General features: G+C 36.1%; 1 protein-coding gene across 5 annotated transcripts in view; it reads left to right on the plus strand.

Moving 5' to 3' along the window:
- KMT2E (lysine methyltransferase 2E (inactive)) overlaps nt 1-14,306 on the plus strand; it is a 112,156-nt gene that overhangs the window by 22,361 nt on the left and 75,489 nt on the right. For 2 of the 5 annotated variants that reach the window (XM_058297123.2, XM_058297126.2), the window contains exons 2-3: nt 7,750-7,813; nt 12,456-12,640. In XM_058297123.2, the coding sequence (XP_058153106.1) occupies nt 12,570-12,640 (71 nt within the window). In that variant the 5' untranslated portion in view covers nt 7,750-7,813; nt 12,456-12,569. Of the gene's footprint in view, nt 1-5,551; nt 5,632-7,749; nt 7,814-12,455; nt 12,641-14,306 lie in introns of all 5 variants that reach the window. The other 3 variants (XM_058297124.2, XM_058297127.2, XM_071215196.1) reach the window with 2 other exon arrangements.

Raw genomic sequence — 14,306 nt, forward strand, 5'->3', positions numbered from 1 at the left:
AAAGCTGAGGGTTGCATTGTACAGAATTGATTAAAAAAATGTGTGTTCATCTTCAGAAATGAATAGAAAAGGTAGATGTGACAGTGGTTCAAAGAGAAAGTCTAAGGTCATGTCTGTTACTGAAAGGAGGGATAAAAACTAACATGGGACCGTTTTTCTTTAAAACAGAACAAATGTATGTTAATACTACAAGATGTTAATATCAAACAACCCATATGCTAAGTGAGAGAAATCAGACAGTATTATCTATTGAATGATTCCATTTATATAAAATGTAATATAAATCAATTTATGAAGATGAAATTAGATTAGTGGTTATGTAGGGCTGGGGAAGGCCTGGTAAGGAGTGTAGAATTTGTCTTTTTTGAATAATGGAACTGTTGTAAAATTTTTTGTGATGAATGCATAACATTATGATACTAAAATCCATTGATTATACACTTTGGATAGAGTATATGATATGTGAATATATCTCTATTAAACTGCTTATATGTATCTATAAAACGGCTTAATAAATAATTGTGCAATAATAGCCAGAAATAGCTATGCACTGCAGGGAAAGCATAGATTGTGAGGTGAAGAATTTTCTTATTTTTTTTCTTTTTTATTAGTAGTATTGAAATAATGAAAGTGCTCTTAATAATGATTGTAGTGATGAGTACACAACTATGTGATTATACCAAATACCGTTGAGTGTACACTTTGGATAAATTGTGTGCTTTATTACTACTATGTATCAGTAAAATTTATTTATTTGAAAAAATATATATGTATTTGGTTAAACTTAGGGCATTATTTTTTTTACTTGAGATTAAAGAATGAAAGAGTAAAATTTTTACCTACCACCCTTACTTACCCAGTGGCATACTTATTTAAAGGCTAAAATGGTAATAATGACCCAACCTAATAGTCTCTAGAGTTGAGGGAATAAGATAAATGGGTTTCCAAGTTTTTGTTTGATTGTTGTTTTTGTTCTTGTTTTTGTTTTTTTTGAGATACTGGGGTCCAGGGATTGAATTTGGGACCTTGTATGTGGGAAGTTGGTGCTCAGCTGCTGACCCACATCCTGCTTTGTGTTTTTTCATTTGCTTTGCTTGTTGTTTGTTTTTGTTTTTTCAGGAGGAACCAGGAACCAAGCCTGGGGAGGGAGGTGCTCAACTGTTTGAGTCACATTTGCTCCTTGATTTTTAATTAAAACATTCTTTGACACTACTTTTGGAATAGTATATTTTCTCTTTTGCTCTTTGAACAAGTGGAATTTACCAGTGAATTAAGTGTTTTCATTTCACATTTTGAGTCAAGTATTAAGAATTTTTTTGAGCCAGTGATTTTCAGGCTGCATTCTTCAGGAAACCTTGGGCTTTTCATGGAACTTAATTGGTAGATGAGAGGATGTGCAGCTAGGAACATTCCCCTGCCACCCCACTTAACCATAGGCGTAGCAAATATGAGGTACAAATGCCTACCGTACCCATTGGCAGACATCACTATTTAGTTGTGGCATTCTCCCATTTTGTCTGACTGGCTTTTCTACATAGCTCTTCAAAATGTCACTAGCAGTCATTGGAAAAAGCATAGGAGAATAAAATTATTTTTCAACCTAGAATCAGAATAGATGATTATATTAACATGTAAGATTTCATTTATAAGAAAAGTTCTATGAATGTTAAAATTTTTTTTGAAAGTCACACTTATAATGTCTTTTTCAATTAATATTTTTATTCTGCGATAATTATAAAGTCACATGCAGGTATAAGAAATAATACAGAGAGGGAAACGGACTTTGGCCCAGTGGTTAGGGCGTCCGTCTACCATATGGGAGGTCCGTGGTTCAAACCCCGGGCCTCCTTGACCCGTGTGGAGCTGGCCCATGCGCAGTGCTGATGCGCGCAAGGAGAGCCGTGCCACGCAAGGGTGTCCCCCACGTGGGGGAGCCCCACGCGCAAGGAGTGCGCCCCGTAAGGAGAGCCCCCCAGCGTGAAAAGGAAGTGCAGCCTGCCCAGGAATGGCGCCACCCACACTTCCCGTGCCGCTGACAACAACAGAAGCGGACAAAGAAACAAGACGCAACAAATAGACAACAAGAACAGACAACCAGGGGAGGGGGGGAAATTAAATAAATAAATAAATCTTTAAAAAAAAAAAAAAAAAAAAGAAATAATACAGAGAGAATCTGTGTTTCCTGTAGCCAAATATCCCTCAGTGGTAGCATCTTGTAAAACTATAGTAGTGTCATGACCAGGATATTGTCTTTGATGCAATCTACCCATCTTATCCAGATTTCCCCCAGTTTTACTTGTACTTATTTGTGTGTGTGTGTGTGTGTGTACATGTGTGTATTTACTTTTGTGCCGTTTTATTACATGTGTTGTTTCTTGTATCTACCACCACAGTCAAGATGAAGAATAGTTTCATCACCATAAGGATCCCTGGTGTTGCTCTCTTATAACCACACCCACTCTCCTTAACTACCACTTCCCCAACCACTAATGTGTTCTGCATTCCTATAATTTGTCATTTCAAGAATTTTATATAAATAGAATTATATAGTATGTGACCTTTTGAGATTTGTGTTTTTCACTCACCCTTTTCCCCTTGACATTCATGCATGTTGATGCATGTTATCAATAGTTGGTTCCTTATTATTGCCAAGTAGTGCTCCATTTAATCTTGAGATTTGGGAGCTACTACATAAGTACATTTATGTTAAAAATTTTTTCTCCTATCTCCAATCCCTAACTCCCCCAGGACTATTGGGAGCACACTTTAAAAAATTAGTCATGTAGATAAAAAACTTTTTTTTTTTTTTTTTTAAGATTTATTTTCTTTATTTCTCTCCCCTTCCCACCCCTGCCCCCCACCCTCATTGTCTGCTCTCTTGTGTCCCTTCATTATGTGCTCCTCTGTGTCTGCCTGTATTCTCGCCAGGCAGCATGGGAATCTGTGTTTCTTTTTTGTTGGGTCATCTTGCTGTGTCAGCTCTCCGTGTGTGCGGCGCCACTCCTGGGTAGGCTGCGCTCTTCACATGGGGCGGCTCTCCTTGCAGGGTGCACTCCTTGCACGTGGGGCATCCCCACGCAGGCAACACACCTGCGTGGTACAACACTCTTTGCGCACGGCAGCACTGCACGTGGGCCAGCCCACTACACGGGCCAGGTCACCCTGGGTTTGAACCCTGGACCTCCTGTATGATAGGCGGATGCTCCATCAGTTGAGTCAGATCCGCCTCCCAATTTTTTTTTTTTAATTAAAGAAAATTTTATAACATTTAATGTATGTGATGTTATTTATGTCATGCTTTATACTAGTCAGTACTTTCGTACATAACAGTGCAAATTTGGGGAGCTGATTATTCTTAAGTGTGCATGTTTTTTCTTTTGCATTTGTATATTAAGTAGTACATCCTATGGCAAACAGTCATGGATCATATGGCCAGTGGAAAGTTGGAATATATAACTTCTAGAACGAAATCACTTTTGTTAGTTACATTGAATGTTTGAACATTCAAAGAACTGTTTTTTGTGTGTAAAAAACACAAATTGTACATTTATACTCTGGGAATCTAACTAGAAATCAATCACTGAATAGCTGTTTGTACGAAGACTACATTTTTAGTTGATTTTACACTATAGTTCCATGATTCCCAATACTTTGAGGCTGACAAATATAAGTAAAAATAATAGCATGGTTCATTTAAAAAAGCTGGATGGTGTTGAAATTTATTTAAAGTTGAAAGGTTTTGTGTTGGTGGCAGAGCAGTATGGCATGCATTTTATGATTACAAAGTAGCATTGAGAATAGCTTCCACAAAGCCCTGGTAGGAAGAGTTGTATCCCATTATATAAGGACAATTAATTCACTATATCATATTCATACATGTATTTTTTTAAATATAGGATTTAAAAGGTTGCTCTTACTGGTACTTTAATTTACCTTGATTCCAATATCAAATCTCTGGTGAGCCTAAAGATAAGGTAAAGTGGGTTTGCCAGTATGGAGTTGCAAAAAAATTTTTTGGGTAAGTGCCTCATCCTTGATTGTATAAGGATGGTTTGATGCTCATAGGGGATCATATATCATGAGGGTTGCCATTGGTTTATTCTTTAAAATTTTTTCTACTCCAAAGGAGGTACTGGGGATTGAACCTGGGAAGGCAGATGCTTATCCACTGAGCTTCATCTGCTTCCAGTTTATTCTTTTTTTTTTTTTAAGATTTGATTTATTTATTCCCCCCCTTCCCCCCTTGCCACTCGTGCTCGTTGTCTGCTCCCTGTGTCCATTTGCTGCACGTTCTTCTGTGTTTGCTTATTTTCTCTTCTTTTTAGGAGGCACTGGGAACTGATCCCAGGACCTTCCAAAGTGGGAGAGAGGCACCCAGTTTCTACCACCTTAGCTTCCTGGTTTCTTGTGTCTTTCATTGCCTTTCTTCTGTGTCTCTTTTTTGTTGCACCATCTTGTTGGATCATCTCTCCATGTGGGCCAGCTCTCTGTGCAGGCCAGCTCTCCACATGGGCCAGCTCGCCTTCATCAGGAGGCCCTAGGAACCGAACGTGGGACCTCCCATATAATAGATGGGAACCCAGTCACTTGAGCCACATCGGCTTCCCCCAGTTTATTCTTTTAAGGAGGTTAATCTTAGGAGAATTGATCTTGTTTTGAAAAAAAATTCTGTAAAAAGGATTTCATGGTTCAAGTGGCTTATGTACTTTATTGCTTTATATACAGAATTTCACCCTAAGGAATGAATTGAAAAGGTATGTTTACAAATTGTAATTTGGAGTCTTTTAAGTGAAACTATTTCTAACACATTATCTAAATTTAAAGTACAATACAGAAGTAAAGCTTTCTCCTTTATGTTCAAGAATGGACTCTGGAATAGTTCAGAAACTCTTAATAACTTACTCGCATTTACAAGTATAATAATGGGATTGTTCTCCAATACTCATCACTTAAGAACTTTTCCTAAGTATTTAACTCCCAAGAATTTTTTTTTCAAGTCCCAGAGATTGAACCTAGGACCTTGTACATGAGAAGCAGGTATTCAACCTCTAAGCTACAACCACTCCTCTTAACTCCCAAGAATTTTAACTGGTAATAATAGCTGAACTTGACTGAGTGGCACCATACAGTCCTTGAAAAAATTCAGAAATATATTTGATGATTATTCTCATTTACAGATGAGGAAACTATGGCTTCAAGAAAGTTATCTTTATTAATAAGTGACAAAGTGTAAAAGCTGAAGCATTGCTGTTTTGATAGTTAATTTAGTAGTAACAGTTGATTGAGATTGTATTATAGAACAGTGAAATTTTTGAAAAAAGGTTTTTTAAGATTTATTTTTTCACCCCTCCCCCCCCAACTCATCATTTGTGGCCTCTGTGTGCTCTTGGTTGCTCGTCTTCTCTTTTGGAGGCACCAGGAACTGAATCTGGGACTCCCATGTGGAAGAGAGGTGCTCAATCACCTGAGCCACCTCAGCTCCCTGGTTTGTTATATCACTTATTGTATTTCCTCTTTGTGTCTCTTTTGTTCCATCATCTTGTTGAGCCAGCTTGCCACGCCTGCCCGCTGCCACGCCAGCTCACCTTTTCCAGGAGGCACTGGGAGACCAAACCTGGGACCTCCCCTATGGTAGGCAGAAGCCCAGTCACTTGAGCCACATCTGCTTCCCTTGAAATTCTTTTATAGAACAAGAAAATGTACCTCTTGAACATTGATTTTGCATGTAGGTTTCCATTTTTCAAGTAGATCCACCAGTAATACCCTTGACTACAAGAAGACAGATTTTTCTAAACGGAGATTTGTTATAAAAGTATTATAATGTAAGTTGAATTGGTGAAATTTTTTGTCCTCTCTAGAAATCAAATTGTTATTAAAGGGAGACTCAAATTATAATTTAACCAGTTTGGTAGATGGTCTTTGTTTAATAATTAGTTCTCTGTAAGGAATTGAGTATAATTAGGTGGCAGGTAATCTCAGATTTGGAGCATGGTTTGATAGTTTTGGGGTTGCTTTGAACTCACTATTGAAACATGTGCTTGTTCCTGAATATTAGTGGGAATTTGAATATCTTTATCTTTTGATTATGTGCTTTGCACCATCCCTGAAATATTTTAAACACAAATTTTAGACTTTGAGCCCATGCACCTCCACTTTGTGGTAGTTTTAGTGATTTTTACTGAATGGATATCTTTATTGAATGGACATAAGTTTAGTGCATTATTATTGAGTGGATCAGGTTTAGGGGAGGAGTTATGTAATTTTTCTTGCTGTACTATCATTTAATGTCCCAGAATAAATGCAGTCCAGATATTCTGGAGTGATATACTTAGGTATTTATTTACTTTCCCTTTTTGAGAGAGGCAGTTATCAATTTTTTTTCCTTAACTGTAAATTCTTGATTATTTTTCTGATTGGCAAGTTTTAATTTCAGGTAGTGAAATTACTACTAATATGTAGACTCTGGACTCAGACTACTAGGGTTTAAATCCTATCTCTGCTATTAATTAACTGTGAAGCTTTGAACAAGTTTAACCGCTGCCTCCTCTGTAAAATGGAGATAATAGTAATTATACCTACCTTATAGGCTCATTGTGAGATTTAACATTGTAAGCACTCTCTAAATATTTGCTGTCATTATTATTATATCCACTAGTTGGGGAGGTTTTAGTATCAGATAAGTGTTTGTGAAACACTATCTGATATTAATATTAACCTAATTGGAGAGATACATTTTGTTGTCTGATTTTTTGGTAGCTTTTTAGAATCTGATATACTATCATTCTGATATTCAGGAATCTATTTAATAGATTAATATGCCATATAATAATTAATATAGTTGTGATTGTAAGGTTTAAATTGTGAGATCATCAACCCAACCAACTTCCATTTTCAGTTGAAACCCAGAGCAATGAAATGACTTGTCCACAGTTTCATAGATAGTAACTTTAAAGATCTTGATCAACCAGTATTCTTATTTTTATGCCTTATTCAACTCCTAGAAATTAAAAATCTTAAATGTATATTGAAGGCAGTTTGAATTCTCATTTTTAAGGAAATCTTGGATGCATGATCTGTCATAATATTTTTCAAGTTCTTTGCCATTAGTAATTGAGCCAAAAATTCACTTGCCTATTCTTTTAGTGACTTACTGTCCAAAATATTAATATCGATTTAAGTTTAAATATTTATTGAGCGGTGTTAAGGTACTTATAAAGGACTGAAATATACTAGCAAGTGTCACTTTCTTCAAAGAGATTGATTAGGCATGTTTATTAGTGGTTTTAGAAAGAAAAATTTTTGGTATTTTTTTTCTTTTTCCCTTTTGGATATCACATTTGTCTTTTCAGTGGTATTTTTTTGTTTTCTGTACTTTTTAATATCATCTTAAAAGCAGCCTCAGTCTTCCAGTTTTTCAGATTAATTTCTACTTTAATTGCTTTTCCTTTTATCTTGTTTTTCATGCTTTTAGGATTTTGGTGTTTTTTTTTTATTGTTGCGTTTACTTTGCTAAATCTGTTTCTAATATATTTTTCCAATTTCTTTTCAGTTTGGTTTGATATTTATCTTTGATTATTCCCTTATGTTTACATTCAGTTTTGTTAAAATATGAATAAATTTATCCTTTCAAGAATTAGCTGCTGTCTTTGGGAGTCTCTTTGGTTTTGGGTACCATATTAGTCAGAAGTACCTCTAATTTTATGTCATTTGAAAAATAGCTCAATACTCCTATGTTCACTTGGTTTCTAGGTCTATTCTGGATAGCAGGTTTTGTGAAGACATTTATTCTTTCTTGGACCTCAGACATCTCATGGTATTTCCTTTTATATTATTTCTTTAATGGCTGTCATTTATTCTCATTGTATGTTGTATATATTTTACTTACCTGTTGGATGACTGATTTTTTTTTCACATATAAGATGTAGGTACTTCATAGTAATTATTTAGATTGTGTTGAATTTTTCTCCCTTATGCCTGTGTTATATGCTCATATGTTTTCCACTTACTATATTGGCTTTCCTTTTTCTTCTTCTTCTTACTTTTAAAGATACAATGACTTGACCCAAATGAATTTTATTTTATTTTATTAAATCCCAACTGGATTTTTAAGCACGGCGAGTTTTCTGGCTATAGAGATTTTTGGTTTTAATGAATATAGTGAAATAATTGCCATTTTGGGATCTAAATACATATGACGTCTTGTCATCTGATCTCTTGAAAGTAAATTTACAGGTATCTTTTCCCTTATTGACTCACACTTGGAGTCTGCGGTTCTTTTTTTAGATGTTATTATTTGTCTTTATCCTGGTGATGAAATTCTGTATTTGAGAGAGACGTGTTTCTGGAGAAGGTGACATGTAGTTGTTTAATAGCACTTATTTGTATAGATTGACAACTCACTCGGTTAATGAGGCTAAGGCTGCATTTTTTTTGTTACTATTTTTTAAAGGTTCGTAGATCACACAAAATGTTACATTAAAAATATGAGAGGCTCCCATATATCCCATTCCCACACACCTCAGCAAGGCTCCATTTTTATCCCAGGTGCTCTCATTTATTCGCCAATCATTGTTAGAGTGCCTGTTGTGTTCCAGGCACTATGCAGAATTTAAGAGACGGGCAGTACTTACAATTATAAGTCAGTGTGCAAAATAGGTTTATGGCAACCCCTTCACTGCTATTTACAAGCTTAAGTATAGTGTTTATTGATGATTGTATATTTGCGATTAAAAGAAGCACATTATTAAATATATACCCACATAGATTCTTTTATACGGCAAATATTACCCTAAAGAATATATAATGACTTGATTTCTGTTTTCCATTTTCTGCCTTGGGTATAAAAATGCACAACTAAATATTGATTTAACATACACCTAAAATAAAAGATGTCCTATGAGTCTAACCTGTAGGTAAACTGAGCTGAAGAAAACTTTTCTATTTACTTAAAATTTTTTTATGGAGGTACCGGAGATTGAACCCAGGACCTAGCACATGGGAAGCAGGTGCTTAGCCACTGATCTACATCTCCTCCCCACAACTTCTGTTTAGATGGTACCAACAAGGAAGAGAATTTTTTAAAAAAAATTGTACTTGTTAATCTGTTAGGTCCAAGCCTTCATTCAGCATTTTGAAGAAATACAAAATGCTACATAACGTTTGAGTAGCACAAAGTTTTTGTACTTTTGCATTTTGTCATTTGGAAATTTTATGATTTCATCGTTTTGTGCAGATTAATAAGTAAGAATTTTAGGAAGTAAAACATACAGAAAAGAAAGTAGAACAACTTCCCTGTTTCTTACCCTGCTATAATTGTCTTTGGGGGAGGCTTTGGTGACGTAACAGTGTTAAAATGTGGAAGGTGGGGAGCCACTGTTACGTTATTTTTGAAAGCTATTAGATGACCCTTTTTATTTTTATTTTATTTTATTTTATTTTAAAAAATTATTTAGGAAGTAATGGCGATTGAATCCAAGACCTTGTACATAGGAAGCAGGTGCTTAGCCACTTGAGCTACGTCTGCTCCCATATAATTTTTTTTCTTTTTTAAGAGGTACTGGGGATTGAACCCAGGATCATAGACATGGGAAGCAGGTGCTCAAACCACTGAGCTACACCCGCTTCCCTAGATGATTTTTTAAAAAATGAGAGCTAGAGAGATTTCTTGTCTGCATATTTTTATGTGATGAAATAAGGGCAACTCTTCTTGTTATGTGGCTGCCATCTTTTTATTACTATGTATGTATGGCAGTATACAAAATACTTTGCATTCATTACTTAATTTTCTTTTCAGAAAATGTCTGAGAATAAATCTGTTCATTTTTATAAACAAAGAAATTGATACTCAGGAAGGTTAAATAATCTGTCTACTCAAACTTTGAAAAAGTAGTAGAAGCAGGCTCCAGAACTTGTGTTTTTAACTTTTAGGTGCAATTGTCTATTTTCTATTTTTATTATAATAATTTGTGCTTAAGTACTTCTCCCCAGTTACACATAGTTTAAAGTAAAGACAAGTGTTTTTTGGAGAATTCAGACCACTGTCATTGCCTTATTTCCTCATTTTGGTATTTTTCCCCATATGATATGATTTCATAATCTATATTATCAGTGAAATAGATCCAATTTAACTTGAGTAGGTAGACTCAAGCTTACTTGTAAACTTTAAAGATTACTACAACAGATACTATTTAGGAAACACATTTGGCTCAACTGATAGAGCATTCGCCTATCACATGGGAAGTCCAGGGTTCAAACCCAGGGCCTCCTGACCTGTGTGATGAGCTGGTCCATGTGCAGTGCTGATGCATGGCAAAGAATGCCATGCCACATCGGGGTGTCCCCCGTGTAGGGGATCCCTACACAAAAGGAGTGCACCCTATAAGGAGAGCCATCCTGTGCGACAAAGGCGCAACCTGACCAAGAGTGGCACCATATACATGGAGAGCTGACGCAGCAAGATGATGCAACAAAAAGAAACACAGATTCCTGGTGCCAGTGACAAGAATACAAGCAGGGAAGCAAATTTGGCTCAACTGATAGAGCGTCCACCTACCATATGGGAGGTTTAGGGTTCAAACCCAGGGCCTCCTGACTCATGTGGTGAGCTGGCCCATATGCAGTGCTGATGCATGCAAGGAGTGCCATGCCATGCAGTGGTGTCCCATGTAGGGGAGCCCCACGTGTAGGGAGTGTGCCCCATGAGAACCACCCCGCGGGAAAAAAGCACAGCCCGCCCAGGAGTGGCTCCGCACACACGGAAAGCTGATGCAGCAAGATGACACAACAAAAAGAGACCCAGATTCCCAGTGCTGCTGACAAGAATGCAAGTGGACACAGAACACACAGCGAATGGACACAGAGTGCAGACACCAGGGTGGGGGGGCCAGGAAGGGGACAGAAATAAAAATAAAATAAAAATCCTTAAAAAAAGAGGCGGACACAGAAGAACACACAGCATATGGGCACAGAGAGCAGACAACTGGAGGGGGAAGGGGAGAGAAGTAAATAAAAAAATAAATCTTTTATTTTTTTTTTTTTTTTTTTTTTTTTTTTTTTTTTTTTTAAAGATTTATTTATTTATTTAATTACCCCCCCCCCAGGTTGTCTGTTCTCTGTTCTTGGTGTCTATTTGCTGCGTCTTGTTTCTTTGTCCGCTTCTGTTGTCGTCAGCGGCTCGGGAAGTGTGGGCGGCGCCATTCCTGGGCAGGCTGCACTTTCTTTTCAGGCTGGGCGGCTTTCCTCACGGGCGCACTCCTTGCGCGTGGGGCTCCCCCACGCGGGGGACACCCTTGCGTGGCACGGCACTCCTTGCGCGCATCAGCACTGCGCATGGCCAGCTCCACACGGGTCAAGGAGGCCCGGGGTTTGAACCGCGGACCTCCCATATGGTAGACGGACGCCCTCACCACTGGGCCAAGTCCGTTTCCCAAAAAAAATAAATCTTTTAAAAAACAGATACTATTTGAAGAAATACTGATCTTGAACTATTATAGATATAACATTACAGGGATGGACAATTTTGACTGTTGTGCTATTCTAGTTTATAGGATTATCTGTATCTGTTTTGTTCCTGGGTTGTTCTATATCATTGCTGAAAAGATTTTGAGTAAATATTTTGTAGCCCATACTTATAGCAAATATTACATAGTGAGTTTAGATGAGAAAAATTGGTGTTGGAACTAAATATCTTTCAGTTACTATAGCAAATTTGTTTAAAACTCACTTCAGATTTATTAGTTTTCTTTACCAGTTATCTATAGTAGGGCTTAACAACTTTAGGGAGTTAATACTAACTGATGAAATAGAGAACCTCTTCAATATCCATGTATTTGTATCCTGACAACCACTGTTAAACAATTTCTCTAATTATAAATAAAATGATTTTCCTTATTTAGTAGAGTGGAAGTTGGATAAAATCCTGGTTTCATCTTAAACTGGTTATTTAACCTTTCTTGGTTTTGTATTCCTTAGTGGTAAAATGGGGATATCTACCTCAGAGTTGTTGTCAGGATTAAATAGATTATCCAGGTAAAAAACTTGATGTGGTTCTTAGTCCATAGTATAGCTCAGTATTTGTTAGACAGTATATTGTTAGATCACTCACTAAACCAGGAAAGCTTATTTAGGGATACCACTGTTATAAGACATTCCATTTTGTCTTTCAAAATGAATATTTGTTGGTTCTTCATTAAGCAGTATGCCTTAAATAATCTTTCTCATGGCATCCTAAATTAATTGCCTAAGGGGAATATGATTCAGAAACTTTTACAAAATCGTGATCATGTAACTTAATTCTAGAAAAATAAATAAAAGAGAGCCTACCTGAGCAAATTCCAATTTATATTGAGACTTTAATAGTTTAATGTATTTTACTTGTTGTTAATTGTTATAGTGAGGATGTTGCTAGAAATGTGAAGATAGTTCTTAACTTTATTGTTCCCCTTCCTTTTAAACAGGGTTTGTGGATGCACTTAGATGTTTGCAATGAGCACTGTGGCTGGCATGCCCCAGTGTTTTGGATACCAATGCATAGGACTCCATAGTAATCGAATTTACCAGAGGCGAACGTCATGAGCATAGTGATCCCATTGGGGGTTGATACAGCAGAAACGTCATACTTGGAAATGGCTGCAGGCTCAGAGTAAGTATTTAAATTAAAGGTATTTTAGATAGGGAAAAATAAAAGATTTCATACAATATTTTAGCATAACCATGCAGTGCTTATTTTATATTTATGTTTTTCCTTATTTTAGATTCTTGGCTAAAATAAAATATCACGCATTTAAAGGCAAAACTTTCTTTAACTGTCAGTACTTTCATAACTGTTTTGAGCCAAAATGCTATATTGTTTTCTGATTGTTTTTATTTTTTCTGTTTGTTAATTTTGGTGTCAAGAATCAAGATAGTAGTTTTATTTTGATTTTTTAATTGTAAGGCCTGTCTTGTTTATATTGGGGAAATAACTTGATTTTAAACTTAAACCTTGACTTTCTTTTTAATATTGTAACATCCTTTTAAACATGGCATTTACTTTTTTTCTTAAAGAAGTGGAGTTGAAAAACATAATTCAAGCCATTTTTAAATAAGTGAAAGAGGGAGTATATCCTTCTGGATGATTATTTTGACAACTGTTGCTTTTTAAAATATATATTTTTATAAGAGAAGTTGTGTGCTTACAAAACATGCAAATGTGCAGAATTCCCATATAGCACCCCTCCACCAACATACTACATTGTTGTAAAACATTTGTTATAGATTATGAAATATCCTTATTGGACTATTACCACTAAGTATGGTCTATAGTATACATTTGGTATGTTTTTTCCATACCCTCTATTATTAACACAGTACTTCTTTGAGATTTGTGGAAGCATATTGCAGTATTACTGTTAACTATAGTCCATAGTTCACATTAATTATATTTTTCCCATGTATTTTCATAGTCTTACCACCTTGTAATGGTGATGTAGATTTGTTCTGGTTCATAGAAGAACATTCTTGTATTTGTACTACTAATCACATTTCTTATCCACCTCTGGGTTCACTGTGTTACTCAGTCCCTAGATTATTCTCTAGCTTTCTTTGAATTGACATTTATATTCCTAGACTACCCCCTTCAGGCACAATCCCATTTATAAATCTGCTGTTAGTTATATTCAATATAATGTGTTACCATCAACTCTACCCATTTTCACACTTCTACAGACAAGCCAATTAAAACTTCTACATATATTAAGCATCAGTAACTCTTCTCAACACTCATCCTATATCCTAGAAACCTATACTCTAGGTTTTAACTTCATGCATTTATGTTTCATATTTCAACTGTTGGCTTTTATAGGAGCCATTTCTGATGGATTCAGTGAAAGATTGTTCTCTTGCCTAGACTGTTTGGTCCAGGGAATTCTCTGGTTAGATTTTTATTGTCTTTTGTTTTTGAATGATGAGCCACTTAATACTAAGTTACTGCTATGTGGATTGTTCTTAGAAATTGCAAGGGGTTCAGGTGACAGTGTTGGAAACTGAGGAATGAGAGATGCTTATGTTTGTTCTTTGGTTCAATATATAGATGTATCATGTTTAATGGGACTCTTATCAGCCAGAAAGCTGAATTTCATGGAATTTAAGTTTCAAAAAAATGTGTGGGGAGGGATTGATTCATTTTAAATTTCCTGAGACGCTGCTCTATGGAAGGTAATAAAATGCTGTTATTGTGCCTCCTTCCGTTGCCATTTCAAGTGAGTTAGTAGTTTTACTACTCCTGCTTTTGCCACTGGAAAAGCTTCAGAGATACTCTATAATATTCC

Source organism: Dasypus novemcinctus, chromosome 5 (assembly GCF_030445035.2).
Source record: "Dasypus novemcinctus isolate mDasNov1 chromosome 5, mDasNov1.1.hap2, whole genome shotgun sequence".
Lineage (NCBI taxonomy): Eukaryota > Metazoa > Chordata > Mammalia > Cingulata > Dasypodidae > Dasypus > Dasypus novemcinctus.